Source organism: Amia ocellicauda, chromosome 19 (genome assembly GCF_036373705.1).
Source record: "Amia ocellicauda isolate fAmiCal2 chromosome 19, fAmiCal2.hap1, whole genome shotgun sequence".
In the NCBI taxonomy this organism is placed as follows: Eukaryota; Metazoa; Chordata; class Actinopteri; order Amiiformes; family Amiidae; genus Amia; species Amia ocellicauda.
The window spans coordinates 15,916,622-15,933,542 of NC_089868.1; the positions used below are offsets into that span (position 1 = coordinate 15,916,622).

General features: G+C 38.4%; 1 protein-coding gene across 1 annotated transcript in view; it reads right to left on the bottom strand.

Moving 5' to 3' along the window:
* The window catches only part of st6galnac5a (ST6 (alpha-N-acetyl-neuraminyl-2,3-beta-galactosyl-1,3)-N-acetylgalactosaminide alpha-2,6-sialyltransferase 5a), a 40,334-nt gene that overhangs the window by 13,145 nt on the left and 10,268 nt on the right, over positions 1 to 16,921 (bottom strand). The window contains exon 3 of the mRNA XM_066692239.1: positions 3,573 to 3,982. Coding sequence (XP_066548336.1) covers positions 3,573 to 3,982 — 410 coding nt within the window. The remainder of the gene's footprint in view (positions 1 to 3,572; positions 3,983 to 16,921) is intronic.

Here is a 16,921-nt window from a genome sequence, read left to right on the forward strand (position 1 = left end):
ACCAGCGGGTCAAAACTTTTATTAATTATACCAGAATAGCGATGTTCCACCAATTAGCATCAGATAAATAAATTAAACAAAACACTCTTCACGGCTGTTGGTGTCAGCTGAGGAATGGATGTGGATTCTCATAGGCGGTCATGTTTCTTGCAAGGTGGCAGCTTTCCCATTTAGGTTAGGTTTTTTTTTTTCTTACATTTGGTTTCAGAAATTATCAATGGAAATGCTTTTGGAATCTGCAGTTTTCGGCTTTAGCTGTCATAGCATGTTTGGTGGCTGGTTTGTTCTCAGGGTTGTCAAACTTGGTGTACTGTATTCTCGGGAATAGCTCTACAAAGACACCGCTGGTTGTTTGTAAGAGGTGTGAGTGTCAGCAGACAATAAGACGGTCACTCTACCTCTAGCCCTGCGCAGAGAGCAATGAGTTATAGGGAGAAAAGGTTAATGGTGTTCTGGTTTACGGGAAAAATCAATTTTTGACAAAGGAGGTTTTGCTGTGGAGTCTATCCTGCAGATAGGAGAGATCTGGTATCATTTGCCAAACAGTCTTGCAGTGGGAAAATGTACTTTTATTTACTCTATATTCTTTATCTTATTAATTGTTTCAGTATTGTCTATGGAGCAATCATGTTTGTATTTGCTCCTTTAATTAAGTTTGTTAAAGCATGTTTGTCTGTAGTTGCATACCAAACTCAGAATGCTACAAAAATCTACAAAAAGCATGCTACCCTGTCTCTGCCTTTATTTGTTTATCGTTTCCTGATTTCTATACAGCTATTATCTTCTGAATACTTGGCCAACTGCTGCCTGAGAGGGCACTTTAACTAACCAACCAGTCTTTTGTATTTTCAATCTCTTGGATACTTAACCAGCGACTATTGCATGTGGCAAACCTATATAACTGGATTTTAATGAGATTACTTCCAATAGAAATGATTGTAACCTATTGTTCACCACAAGATACAAAAAAGCATCTCCAACTCTCGTCGCTAGTCCTTTTTGTCACTTCGTGTGAGAAGAGGGCTCTGGGGTTAACCTGTATTTATGTTTTCTGTCATAAACTTGTTACTTCTTCATCTGTGTATCCTGGGATTTACTAAAACCACTACAGTCGGCAGCTTTTGGTATGTCAGGAGAATTATTTGAATAATGATTAGAATTTTTGGCCCCACTGTCTAGTTTCATCTGTCATGTTTCCTCTTTTCTTAATGGACGCAAACAATTGCTTGTAGAACAAGTATTCAGGTTTGTGGTCGCTGGTATAACTATGTAGCAGTAGACGACACATTGGTGGAGGTGACTGCAAAAAATAATCCTATGGTCCTGCTATAAACAATATTCCCAATTTCAAAATTCAGCCTTGTTTGACCTCTAAGCTCTCAATTCCACAAAGAATTGACAAGCTGTTAAAGTGTAACTATCAGCTTCCAGGCAGTGAAATGAATCTATTTTTGCATACAGAGATCATATCTGTGAAGAAGATATTTAAGATGAATTTATGTGTATAAGGTCATAATTATGTAGTCTGTACCTCCAGTATATAGTTGTACCTATTTAAGCTGAGAAAGACATTGTGAGAAACCAAACACACAGAGACAGAGATTTCCCACAGTATCTTAAGCCCTAAGTCCCTTTCACACACACATGCTTGAGTCAGATCAAAACCCACCTAGGTCTTGACACACAGTCCGATGGCTCAGCTCAGTGGTTTGACACTGTGACTTCACAAGCAGGTTAACCTCCTGGTCCGAGAATTCAGACCCTGCTGGAAGCTTTTTATACTTCAAATAAGTTCACCAGCAACTTACATCAAAGCCCAATGCTATATCCTGCTTCACACTGGCAACGGCTTTAGCTTCCAAAGATTTGAGCCAGTCACCTCCCTTTTTAGTTAATAATAGATTTTATTCTTTTAAAAAGGACTGGGGAAAACCCTAAGAAACAGAGATGTTTGGAATCGGGTAGCAACCGTCTCTATGAAGTGAGTGCCAGTGAGGAAAGAACTGAAGGCGGGTCAGCTGATTCGCATGTTGTACTTGGAATTTGTGACATTCTTTACTGAAGAATAAACACAGTCATCTCGTTGTTCCCTTACAAAGACATACTTTGAACTTATTTCAGGCTTATTGTATTAGGGACTAGACAACAAACCCTTTGTGTATTTTGGTAATGGAAATATCGGAGTGGGGGTTACTGGAGTTATTTGATGAAACATCCCTTTTCCTCTTTCTGCACAATATCAAACATGCGTATAATCTGTTGAACTTTACACACCTGTTTCATTAAACTGAACACCGTCTCATTCTCCTGGCCAGGCTTCACTTGCAAACGCATCTGCTGATAAGTATTTCTCAACCCCACACTGACGTCCACTTTATAACATTGAAACCAAGTAAATAATCAGATTTTGGTGCCCTGTGTGTGTGTGTGTGGGTGGGTGCGTGCAGAGGGTATTTGGAAACTGGTGAGAAAGTCTATTTTAGCAAGTGGCAAATTCCAAACTGCCAGTAAACTATTTTTGACTGTTTAGTACTACTTTTGTTGCTTAACTGTTTCTGTAAGATCCTATAAGGAAACTTCTATATGATCACCATATAAGAAATGTATTTGAATCAAGCTTGTGTAAGATATACTGTATATAAACGTGTGCAGCGAAACGTCTGTGACTGTCAGAGAGAACTGTCAGCCTGTTGTTGATTCTCTCCCTGCAATTGCTTCAATAAACTACTTTGACTGAAGTTTGATTCTGCAAGTCAAGACTTGTTTTCTTCCACAATAATATATAGATATAGGTAACTGATTGTCACTGTATTCTTTCATTGTTGTATAAGGGCCTTAAAAAAAGCCAATCTACCACAAATTCAACTGAGTAATTTAATTGTCTGGAAGATCTGTGAGGATACAGCTGCAGGACCAGAAAATAAATTCTGATTTACTTTTCTGATTCTTACCAAGTACTCGAGCACAGTAACAAACCTGTCACAGCCCAATAAAAACTACACAAGGTATATATATATATATATATATATATATATATATATATATGTTTGTTTATTCAGTGATGTGGCATCAGGTGGACCCTGATTTGGCATGGGATAGTGTTGACTTGACCTATATCATATTTTTATATCTCACCAGTGAATAAGCCCTCTATTTAAAATGCATTAATATGTAGTGAATTTCTTCCATTTCTAAAAGCACCACTTGGATGAAAAGGTTGGTTCTATGGGATCTTGCAATCTTAAATTAAATTTCAGCCACTCAGCTTCACCTGAGTTAATAACTTCATATTGTATGTCCTCTTAATACATTTGGGGGCTTTGATCTAAATCTCATGACTGTTTTTAACAGAGCTGAACACGTTTCATCACTGTGCTTCCTACCATCCAGAAAATATCAAGCATGACCAAAATATAAATTTAGGTGGATAGAAAACCTTTCACGAGCAGCACAAATGTGAAAATCCCAACAATTCAGTGGATCTAAATGCACTGTACCTCAGACCACAATGTCTTTCACAGGGATGTCAGTGAAGTAACGCTCGACATGCAGAGTAGGGGCGGCACACCTACCGGTCTTTCCCAGTTTCCTGTTTGAAGAGCTCGTCAAAGTGCTGCATCTTCTGCCTGGAGATGATGTACACCTTCAGCATGGGGAGCACTTGGTTCATCACACGCAGGTTGTTATAGACCAGTCCTTTCCCATCTCGCCTCATGTAGTTGCTGGGCCCCCAGAAGATAAAGACCGTGTCCTGGCTCATGTTCAGGAGCTCGTTGCGATTGCGCAGGATGCGTTGCATGCTCGAGTGGGCAATGACTCTCAGGCTGGTCTTCTGGCCCACGTCCTTCCGGAAGCTCTTAGTGGGGGCATCGTTCATTCGGATGACACACTCGGTCTGGTCGATTTCCTCCCCACGGCTGCTCCCGATGAGATGCCCAGAGCTCATAACTAGGGCACAGCTGTTGCAGTGCATTTTCAGAGGCTGCAAAGATCAAACGGAAAAGGCATCTTTAGATTCCAATTTGAAGACTCGGATGCTCAGGAGACCATTCTAAAGTGACCTTTTCAGACAGGAAACCTTCGCTGCTACATTCTCATTTTGTCAATAATTTATTTCTTGCAAACTTGTTAGCCTTTGACGTATTATAAAAAACAAACCCATCCCATTTAATCTTTGCCTTGTATTGCCTGTGACTGACAAAATCTAATTCAAACGTTTTATTTTTCTTGGGGGCTTTGACACAAAGAGTAGAGATTCTTCACTAAGTTTCCTTTTCCGAATATGTAATTACACATTTTTTAAAACAACTGTCAAAACTGTGTATCATTCTGCACATTTCTGAAAGCCAAAATCTTTTCTTGTTGGGGAGATTCACGCTTTATTATTGTGAGGATGCTTGAAGACGTGCAGAGATGTGTCTTTTGGGTTTTGTTGATTATGATTTCATCTTACCGAGTAGAGTATTACCAAATAAATCTGGACATAATTGATTTCCTATGATATGAAAAGAACATGACCATCTCCTGGATTTACGATTACTCTCATATAAAGTTGCAAACAATAGCTTCTGTTCACAATGTAATTTTCAAATGTTAATGAATACAAAAATGAATGCATAGAATCTCACAAAACACTTCCAAATCCTTCTCAAAGCTTCACAGTAAAGGGGATTTTTGAGTAGCCCTTTCATCCTAAGCATTGTTTCCAAATGAACAGTGGCAGCAGTTGCTTGGCTAACGGATTGTCACTGACACACGATGTGAGGGAATTACCTGTTCAGGGACATTTTTCTTTTTTCTATTTCTTTCACCCCCCAAAGGATTTGCCCAGAAACATATGATATACAATGAAAGTGTGGTTGAGCATTTTTTGACTTAAATCTGTTTTAACACCCAGCAGCTCTGTTCCCTCTCAAGGTCCCACCCTCAGGGCCTTTACTGTTAGTCGTGAGTCACCCTCTGTACATCGAAACCACATTACTACAATGTGTAGCCAGAAAGGGATTCAGATATAATTTCCAAAAATAAATCAATGAATCCCAAAACCTTTGACAGTTATTCTCGTTTCAAAAGTCCTCTGTGACTTATTCTTTTCGAATGAGCGTTCTTTTGTGTGACAGGAAGTGGGTGAATTTCCACATCAACCAAATCAACCCTGCAATTGTTCAGAACGGATGCGTTTTTTTTTAATATATATATTTTTTAAAGAAGTCTGACATTTAGACACCGGGCACTACAGCACGGTGATAACATTTAACACACGCTGTGTACACTGAAGCGTGAATTGGCCTTTATATATCAAGAATAAGAAAGTCATCTATGTTATTATTCTTCTTTTACTTCCTATTCCAGTAAACAGGTAAAACTTAAAAATAAAGGACATATGGATAAAAAAAGAGTATCATCTTAATTACTGATGCAAAGTTGTGAAGAATCCAGCTGTGACAGTATTTTGGGGAAGGTGAAGAACAGCAAGCCTGGCACGGTTGAGGGGAGATACAAGGATCGTCACGCTAGACAGTCGAGCCGAGAGACCTGCAGGGGCACAGCTTTGGCGCTACCCGTGGACGCCTTTCAATCCCCTGCCAAGCTCCTCCAGAGAGTACCAGGGGCTGGGAGACTTCCTTTTCATCTTCTAAAGTTCAGATAGTCCCAGGGAATAAAGAAAAGCATTCTGCTGCAATCAATTTAATACCGCCTGAGCTGCTAGCCATGCAAACGGACCGAAGCGCTGGAACTAAAAGGCGTACCGCGCGAGCCTTTTCCTATGAATAATATTCCCGGCCCACTTATAGAACTACATTCGCATTCAGTGTAATGCATTGGCTTTGCCTCTCTTCTGGGATCTAATAATATGGGTAAAGATGCCGGCGCGTTTCACAGTTGCTGTTCCTAATGCAGTATTTACATGTATATTTCCTATAAGCACTCTGGTGCCCCAGTGATGAATTACCCCAGCCACCAGGCAGCAAGGGAGAGCTGCTCTTCTGACATTATGGTTGATGTAGCCATGTGCCGAGCTAATGAGGTGCGGGTGCCTCACGTGAGTTTCCATTTCCACACCTCGGAGTGAATGCATTAAAACATGTTAATTAGCATGCTTCCTAATGGATCGCTGAACTAAACATGTTTGCCCCAGATTACTTTTGTTTCCCAGGGTTTCTAATTTGCAGAGATCACAGTGACAGAGAGGGGAGGAAGAAAAATCCTCCACGGTAGCTGTGTTTTTTTTTTGTTTTTTTTTTGTAGCTCTCTAGACGTCTGTTAGAAAGCCTCCAAGTCATAAATATTACAAAAGGCAATTCTAAAATCCCATTTCATTGACTTTCTTTTAGATGCATTTCAAACCTTAACCCCTGGTCTTACAAGCCTTTTATTTGCAGCGCCTTACACTAGAGGACCCAAACGAATGAGTCTCACCAGGCAGTTTAGCGGATGTTATCGTTCTGAAGACATCATAAAGTATTGTTTCTGAACTTCATATTGTTCAACACATCGTTCACCCTGCAGGTTGGTTCCGTTTCATTATGGGGTTTAAGGTGAAGTTAGTCTTATGGTTAGATAGTGACACTGAAGGACATTCAGTAAGGTCTCCTGCATTTACACAGCAATGGAATAAAATGACACAAAATTAAGGGGAATTCATGCTAAAATAAACAATTATAACAAAGTAATTACTTGGCACACACATCAAACATAAAGGTCAAGGACTGTACAGTATTGTTTAATTTGTACCCAACATAAGTTATGCTGTCTAAGTAAAACGTAGTACAAGACAGTAACTATAGCAAAGGGTATTTTGAGACAGACATGGGGAAGAAATAGTTGCAGAAACTCTTTTTTTACCCGATACACATGGAGCATGAAACACTCAGGGATACACAGTGAGTGAGGCTGCCATAACGGCACATATTCAAAACTGTTCTAGCAACCACCAGCATAGACCAGATTCTTTATATGTATGGTAATCTATTACCCTGAATAATAATGCACAAGAAGAAAGTTAGAGCCCTAAAATGAAAATGCCATCTAGAAGATTAAATCCAGGGATTAATGGCCAGCATGCTAGGCTTTGCTCCTTGAATCCACCTTACTGATTTCTCTGAAGTATAGTCTGCACTAGCTTTCAGCCCACCCCATTATTTAAAATGCTCAATTATTCCAAACCTTTTATGGAAGAATGAAAAATACAAAATTAAATGCAGACTATAAACCCTTTGCGTGCCAGAGAGTGACTTCTACCAGTAAATAAGAACACAATTTATCTTTAGCGGCTAAACTATTTCAAAGCTTACAACTTAAAAGGAAGATTATTGTAATAAAATACAAAGATAAACCTTTGTGATAATTCAGATTATGAATTTCCCCATTCTAACCCAATTAAAAAAAATCCATTCTTGTAATTCTTAGTATATGCTCATACAATCTTTGAAATCCCTTCTCAAGACAGTCTAGTCTACACAATGATTTTACTTTGGCATTTGGCTCCTGAACATTTAACTTTCATATAAGAATGGAAGTGTATCAGTGGAGATGCCATAATTGTGTCAGTTGTAGTTAACATAATCTCTAAAGTTTTTCACAGATTGAACAAGGTGATTTCTACTGTGGAAGTCCCAAAGCAAAAGCAAAAGAGACATGAGGATCTTTTCTCTTCTTCTAATTTAGAAATCCTTTTAGAATCTGCATTTTATGTGCACATTTTACAGGAACCTTTGAAACCTAGTCCTAATGCATTGAAGACTCTGCTATGGCTTTCATATCCAGATTAATAAATATCCTCCTCCAAAAATTATTCTAGAATTAACCTATACAGTCCACTCCAAATCACTGACGTGCGCCTACATCACACAATGTTACCCTCTTGCGTCAGTGCCAAAAAGCTGACCAACATACAATTCAGCCTGTCATGACCGGACACTCATGCAGCTCGGCATCAAACAGTGTCTCCCAAGCCTTTAAAAGACTGTACATAAAAGCGTTATTGCTCAGCAGCACTTGGTATTGTAACCCATCAGCATTTATTGCAAAGGCCCAACCTCTGACTTTCATTGACTTGCGCACTTGCTCTTTTTGCCACAATATGGTTTCTTTAACTTGGCCGAGACCTTTCGTGTGGTTTTTGGCACTAACAGCACAAAATCGAAGAAGAGAGGTTTATAGCCTCTTCAATTTAATTCATACTTCTTGCATGCCTTACTATCCACACGATTCTCAGTCATTGTTTCTGTTTACTTAAACTTTGGTCATGATATTGAGCTCTTCCAGAAAGAAAAGAAAAAAATGTGAAGTGGGGAAGCATACAGGAGACTTTGATGAATGTTGCTTAACGCCTACACAGCTATTGGGGAAACACTGTAGGCTAAAGCCATCTATGCCTCCCTTTATAATTGATCTCTTTCAAAAACACAATCTTCATACTGTATGTCTTTGGAAGATAAATGTGCCACTATGTAACCTGTTAAAGACTATAAAAGAAAACTATAAAAAAAAACACAATGTGGAGCTTGCACCCATTATATATCTACAGATACAGTTTGTTGACAGTTTTTTTTTTTACTTATGATGTGGGGCGAAAGTCCAACACATCGCACCGCAAATTAATAAATTCTTCAAACTGTAACCCTAAAGATCTAGCAGAAACTTGGCTCCACCACATTTTCGTAACAAATGCCTCTCATATGGACCCTAGGAGTAAATCCATTGCTAAAAATTACTATAATGGCTGGGCTTAGCAAAGCGAGGGAGACCCTATCTTCCTGCAGTGAAATCGAGGTGTTCTCAAAAAGGCCAATAAATAACCTTTCCGACAGGCTGCTATCAGACAGCACAGCTGGAGAGAAGGCTGCGTAGAGAATAAAACTGTTTGAAATATCAGTAGTTTGACAATAAAGTAAAAGAAAAATAAATCTGTGGTAGGAAAGAGGTACTATTTCATGATTGCATTCTTCTTTTCTTCATATATAGATATAGATATATATAAGGGAAAATAGAAGCATTGAGAAGAGACAGAAAAACAAATAAATGGATCAGAGAACAAACAGAAATGTGTGACATTATTGAAAGAGTGACAATGTTAAAATGGCAATGGGTCGGACACATGGCAAAAAGAACAGACCACACACTGACAAAATAAGCTATAAAGTAGATCAAGAGATTAAAAAGAGACTTCAAAGAAGACCATAAGATGGAAAGATGAAATAAGATCTGGTGGTGTGACCTGAAAAAGAGATGCTGTTGATTTGAAATAGTCAACATGTTAACTATAGAATGAAAGTCTGTTACTTCAGCTGCTGCAGCAACAAGACGTGGAGAACTATAAAGCTATTTCAAACTTAAACTTTAAAATCAAGATTCATGACAAACCGTTCAGTAAGAAAAAAACAAAACTAAAAAAATGGAAAAACAAATTGGATGTCAGCTTACTAGCCAATCAACTAAAATCAAACAATGCTTTTAAAGCAGCATACAGAGGAAATTGAATTACATTTGCATTGAAGGATAAGTGATTAAGCAGAAGTCGATTAAAGATGCCACAGAGCATACTTAATTTACCTCTACAGCGTATCTTTACTTCTAAGCTTACGAAGAAGTGAGCGATCATAGAAATTAAGTTACTTGTCATGTAAATGAAGCCAGTGACAGTCAGATCCACTTCAAGACATTTCACATTCCGAAAGAAATTGGGACTAATCCTGGAGCAACACTGAACTAAATCTTTACGCATTATTACCAAAGCAGCAAAGATCCATACAGCAAAACCCAACAGAGACAGGATCCCAGCAGCAATACGCATGAAAAGAAAATACATTAGTACTGCATTTAAAACAGTAACAAATAATCCAATCTGTGTTTTCATAAAGACAAATGTTTCACTAAGCTCAGACCAATCAGTCTTGTTAAAAAGGAACATGATCTGACCAAACTGATCTTAGCAGTGAATGAATAAGAAAAGTGAGTGTCTAAATTATCCGAGGTTTTGAAGCTTTGACTGCAGAAAACAATTGAAATGGCAAATTTCTGACAGGCAGCCAATGTCCTGACAAACTCCACTTTCAGTGTATGACAGCAGTTGTTGAAGCTCCATAAACTAATCATAGTTTGATGTTTTTAAAGCTAAGTCCAATTTATCTGGCTTTGCACAGGCTGTATGTCATGTGAAGGTGAGAATTTGTGGCACCATAAACTCCGCAAATGCATTAAGGATCGGAAGAGTTAATGTGTCTAGAAACAAATTTATCAATCCTCTCTTAAGAGCTGCTAAATTTAGCCAAAAAACTAAACTAAATTCTGCACACAGTAATCTTGAGAAGATTTGTTTTAAAAAATGGCTCACAAAATAAATATTAGGATAGACATTTTGTGATATAAAGAACCCAGTGTAATTTAGAAACCCTCTCTCGACAGAGGAAAGTGAATTAATTGACAATCAGACTGTGTTGTACTATGTGACTGTATAGTCTGTAGCTATCAGTAAATCAGTAGTGGAAGGCTGTGGCTTGTCTTTCTGTGAAAAGCAGAAAAACACTGCTTTAGTATGATTCACATTCATTGTGTAACATCTGAAATAAGATTTTAGAAATGCTACCATCAGCTCATGTAAAGATAATTTAATGTAATGTGACAGCAAGAGCATGAGGTTTGGCTTTTGAAAGCCCAGTAGCCCGTTGCAGAGGAGAGAAAGATTCTCTCTTTAATGAAAAAATGATCAAAAGTTCAAACATTACAGAACTGAATTAGTTAGACTATGTCCACATCCCCGTGTAGCTTTCTTCTGCAAATCCTAAACCATGCCATTTTACCTCTTATCCACAGACAGCCATAAAGTCGAGGAAAGCAGACACTACAACCTGCTTTGCCATACAGGATTATTGTCTCCGTCTGAATATAAAAGTTCCTAGCCCGTAAATCTTACACTCGTTTAAAGTAGAGATTAACAAAGCAACTGCCACCCTGTATTCCTATAAATGTGCCCCGCGAGAAAGATTAGTATCAATCAAGGCTTTATTGAGGAAAGAGATGGGATACAATGATAAGCCAGACCCTTCAAGGAGAGTAATGGCACGGCAAGGGTAGGCAATCGGAGGAAAGCAGGTCGGAGATGGTGAGGGACAGGCCCAGCCAGGGCGAGGAAGATGTGATAAACAGCTAGAGAAATGTAGGACAGGGTGATACGAATGGTAGGAAGATGCAAGGAGGGAAGGATTAGTCTCTAAAGGTTATCTTTCTTTGAATACATATAGAGCCCCCCCCAAAAAAGAAAAAATAAGCGGATCAACTGCAGTCTACGGTGGATTATGTAAACTAATCAGTGGAGTGATGTTCGGTGTCATAGCCCATTAGCCAAAGGCAAGGTTCTGGGAAGTGTAATTTGTTTTCAATAATCTACCTCAAGTCATAAACTGAGTAAAGATCTACTCATGGTTGCAGTGGGACTCTTATTAATCTTCGTAAAAATGTGTCGCTGATGACAAATGCCAGTCAGGACATTGTGAGCTACAAAGCAGAGTGGCATTTCAGACCAGTTTAAAGCACCAAACAATTTAGGTTTCCATTAATAAGGAATATAACTTTTTTTTTTTCTCCTGATTAAAAGACTAGGATTAAGAACATAAAGTTTACAAACGAGAGGAGGCCATTCAACCCATCATGCTCGTTTGGTGTCCATTAATAACTAAGAGATCCAAGGATACTGTCCAGTCTATTTTTACATGTTCTCAAACTTTCAGCTTCAACCACATCGCTGGGGCGTTTCTTCCAGATCGTGACGACTATGTGAAGAAGTGTCTCCTGTTTTCCGTCTTGAATGCCTTGAAGCCCAATTTCCATTTGTGTCCCCGGGTGCGTGTATCCCTGCTGATCTGGAAAAGCTCCTCTGGTTTGATGTGGTCGATGCCTTTCATGATTTTGAAGACTTGGATCAAGTCACCATGTAGTCTCCTCTGTTCCAGGGTGAAAAGGTTCAGTTCCTCAGTCTCTCAGTAGGACGTTCCCTTCAGACCTGGAATAAGTCTGGTTGCTCTCCTCTGAACTGCCTCTAGAGCAGTGATATCTTTCTTGAAGTGTGGAGCCCAGAACTGCACACAGTATCCAGATGAGCTCTAACTAGTGCATTGTACAGTCTGAACATCACTGCCCTTGTTCTCAATTCTACACTTTTGACAATATACCCTAATATTGTAATATTGTTTGCCTTTTTTATTGCTTCCCCACATTGTTTGGATGGAGAAAGTGAGGAGTCCACATAGACTCCTAGGTCTTTCTCATGCGTTACTTCATCTAGTTCTGTTCCTCCCATAGTGTAATTATAGTGGACATTTTTGTTACCTGCATGCAATACCTTGCAGCAGTACCCTTTTGTCTACCTTTCACACCTATCTGGCTCCAACTGGATCCACCTGGCACAACTCACTTAACTGAAATCCTGCTAGTCCTAAACTAAATCACCTTTCCTTCAACCTATTTACTTTCACCAACTCAGCAGCTGTAATGAATAGTCTTGAATTAAGGCAAACTACAGACAAGATTGAGGCCTTTGTACACTAGATCCGATGAGGCATCTGATTTTTACGTATGTGACTAGAAAAAAAACGAGTGTGTGCATCCCTATGTCACCTCGCACACGCAATCCGCAATTGTTGTACAACAGTGATTTTGTTAACAATTACATTGATCAATGAAGAAACAACAGGAAGGCATGGATTGATGGACAAGCTTATCATCTGCATGTCTAACCACAAAGTATACAAATAAGAAAATAAATATAGACAGACAATATATGGCAAGCTATCGCGGAGGAGCTAGGCATGAATGGTACCGATGTAGCTAGAATGCTCCTAGAAAGTGGTTAAGCCCAGATAAACAGCAACAATGTGACTTACATTACAAAGTTTTACACTTTCAAATCAATAGTTTAATGTTAAACTGTGCACTTTTGTGTCTCAATGGCGAGGTGTAGTATTTGTGCAATATGTTTTTTTCTTTCCTTTACATATCATTGAAGTTGATGTGGTGAAGAAACAGTGGCGAAGCTTGAGAGGCAGCTTGTGAGACCAGCAGTTTTCGGATGATGGACTACAAATGACAAATTGCCTATAGATCAGATAAGACAAGGTTTGGAAAATCTGAGGTTGCAGGATGTTCATTTGAACCATCATCAGCTTTATTAAATAAACTAAACCTGTTTTAATCCTTGTTTGTTAAAAAAAAAGCTCTTTTATCAGAAAAAAGGTAATTCACGTTGTTGGATAATCCTCAATAAAATAAAACTGTTTTCCAATTTGTCTTTTAGAATACTGTTGGTTAAATGTTAAGATATATACTACAGAAAACAGGCTGAAAGCAGGCCTGGATTCGTAAAACTGCCTTCATATACAGTTTTCTCCATGTTATTTTAAATACGATTAAGAACCTCCCTTAACATGTGAACCCATGAAGGACTGCAAGCCATCGGGAATTGTATAATGGGCTGAATTGTCTAATTGCTTGACACAGCCTCCAGGGCATGAGCAATCCAGCGGAGATGAGCGCTGCAATGAGACTGGCTATGACCCCCGTTGTTCTGCAGCTCCGCAATTCCACACAGCCTGAGGACTGACACACCACTGGGCTGCTTTTTCCTTATTCATACCTCCCCCAGAACCCAACATTTTGAGGTATACAGTTTAAAAATAGCATAACAGGATAGCTTGTACAATATTAGCATGGCATGACAGAGGGGTAAGGCATGTCACCTGAAGACGCAACAGTCTATTGATATCACTTCTCATAAAATGTTGTAGCTGCTTTCAATGAACCTTGTAGCAAGTAATGTAATAACCACCAATAATGTAATAACTGTTAATAATGTAATAACTATTGTACTTATTAAGTAATAACATATGATAATGTAATAACTTGCCAATCATCTAATAAAGTCAATGGTGTTATAACTGGTGGAAACAAATATCATTTAAATGTAATAACGAACTGTTCATGTAATAAGTTTTAATTATTGGCTATTGTAGCCTCTACAGCTATAAAAAAAGCTGTTCAGTGGACTATACACCAAACCTGACTCTTGAATCTTAACCTTAACTAGAAACCTACACATACACAGCAATATTCTTCTTGTCCTTAAGAGAGTCTCAGATATTGCTTGTTATTTTTGAACTGTTTTGTAGCAACGTAATGTAATATAATTACTACCGATAATGTAAAAAGAGGTATATTAGATGACTAATGTTTGCTGACTGAAGGCAAGCATCCCAGATTTGAGAGTGGAGGAATGTGCACCCCCACTCCCTCACTTTAAATTCCACATACGGCTAGAGAGTTATCCCTTTATTGTCACAGCTGGCAGTCAGCGAGATGTAGGCACAGTATGAAGCAGATACTGAGAATGGGTTATTATTTTTTCAAACCAATGGTTTCACTTCCCAGTAGGAAACTGGTGGCAGCCGTGTGCCAATTTGAGGTTGCGGTTGTCATGCTTCAGTATTTTGGGTTTAATAAAAAAAAGCTCAACAGTTGTTGCAAAATAAGGCGTTTTTATTTTTTCTTCAGTTCATATTTTCCCGACATACAGTCAGTTCATTTGAACCTTGCAATCAGTTTTAATGAAAAACTAAACCTAGAATCTATTTATTCGTGCATACAGATTACTATAACATCTATATGTAAACAAATCAAATCAATGGACAATTATTACTGACAACATACAATTTACAGTGAATTTAAACCAAAGCAGGCAATTTTAATCACCTAATCTACAACCCATTTTAGTATCCCCACTATTAGGCCACTAAACCAATTAATAAAAAAGTGCTTCTGTTGCATTACATATCAAGGGAACCACTAAGTGTGATTGTAAAAACTGTGCTTGATGGGGAAAGGCTGTTGCTGTGGACTGATATGTGCTGCTCTAATTCAGGGTTTTTCAGTGGTCACTTTGGCATATGGGGTCCTTATTACAGTACAGAGGTCCCTCACCCACCAATCCACCCTGCTGCTTATGAAACTTTCAATGATAAACTGAAAACAAGAAGTGTTCAAATATCATGTAACCCGATCCCTGCTCTCTTCAATGTATTTGGCTGCAGAAATGACATGACATACCAAAGGAATTGGCTCAAGTGTTGCATTGTTTCAGCATTAAACTCATCCAGATGTTGCATGAAATTGATTGGAATTATTTCAGATTAACTCTGTATAGATTGCTCTAAGTGCAGCAGCTCTCTTTATTTTAAGAAGAACCAGTTTATAAAAAAACATGTTTACTCGAACAATGGCCAAAGTTCTCCAATCGATCACTACTATTTGTTTAGAACAAATGAACAAGCAAAACACTTGCTTCTTGGCTCAGACTGTGGAAGAAAACATGTCTCCACTCTGAGGTTGGTTTGCAGAATCAGTCAAAGTAGTTTATTAAAGCAATTGCAGGGAGAATCAACAACAGGCTGACAGTTTCCTCTGACAGTCACAGAAGTTTCTCTGCACACAAGCAGAATCTGTCAGTTTATATACATTGTATCTTACACAAGCTTGATTCAAATCAATTCCATATATGGTAATCATATAGAAGTTGCAGTATACAGCAACAGTAAAGCAACAAAATAACTAATAAAAAGGTCAAAAATAGTTTACTGGCAGTGTGACAGTTTCTAATCTAGAGAAAATTACACACCCCCATCCATACGCATACAAGTAAAATCTGATAACTATTTACTTTGTTTCACCAAGACAAAACTAGACGGTAAATAATAAATAACATGAGAGAAACAATTGAAAGTTGTTTTAATGATTTTTGATAGCTCAAATTAAAATGCAACATCTTTGGAATCAATCACTACTTGATTTACGTTTTGCTGCATTGTCTGTCCATTACCCTTTTTAACTGTCTATTGTAAACTTGTTACCTATTAACATATCTTCCCATAATAATTCCTACTTGCAGCAAAGGTGGAATTGTATTTCAAATGATTGAAAGATCTACATCTATCTTTGAACCTTACATCAAACAAGGAAGCATGCCAGTTTCGCTTATCTGAAAAACAGCAAATGCCAAACAACAAAAACACAGGAAATTGTAAGTTTTGGATTCATTCCAAAGATTCTGTGAGATAGGAAACCATTTTGCTGACCTATTGTCAGCATTTGTATTCAATATATGGTTAATCTTCTGGGAAATAATATTAACATAAGGAGTTTGCTAGATTATACCAGAAACACAAATAATGGCTTAATCATTCTTTATCTCAGCATTGGAAGATAAGCTCATCAATCAAGCTTAAATAGCTGAACGTTGCTATAATGCCGGTAAACACCGTTCACCAGGGGAAAGCAATGGCTTTTATAAAAGCTTATGAAGGGCTTAATTTTCTTGGTCTTCACTCTACATGGATGAATAAGACCACCGATACTTTTCCTTTGCTTTGACTGTACTAATAGCAAGCTTTTCCAGATCAGCAGGGACACACGGACCTGGGAACACAAATGGAAATTGGGCTTCAAGGCATTCAAGACGGAAAACAGGAGACACTTCCTCACACAGAGAGTTGTCACAATCTGGAACAAACTCCCCAGGGATGTGATCCTTGGATCACTTAGTTATTAATGGACACCAAACGAGCATGATGGGGCGAATGGGCTCCTCTCGTTTGTGAATTTTCTTATGTACACTGATATGTTTAGTGCTTAAACTTTTCTCTATAAATGAACAAATGTTTTTAATTTAAATTTTATTTTAGTGCCGGATCACTCTATCTGTGCCATTATTGGAGTTGTAAAATACATTTAGATGAGAGGGGTTGGACCCTAATCCCGCCCACAGTACAGGGCTCAGACACTACTTTCCCAGCATTCATTGCTTCACATGAACCTGTGAATTGAACATTTTGCTGAACCTGAGTAATTGCCAAAGGCACAGAACACAACACAGATT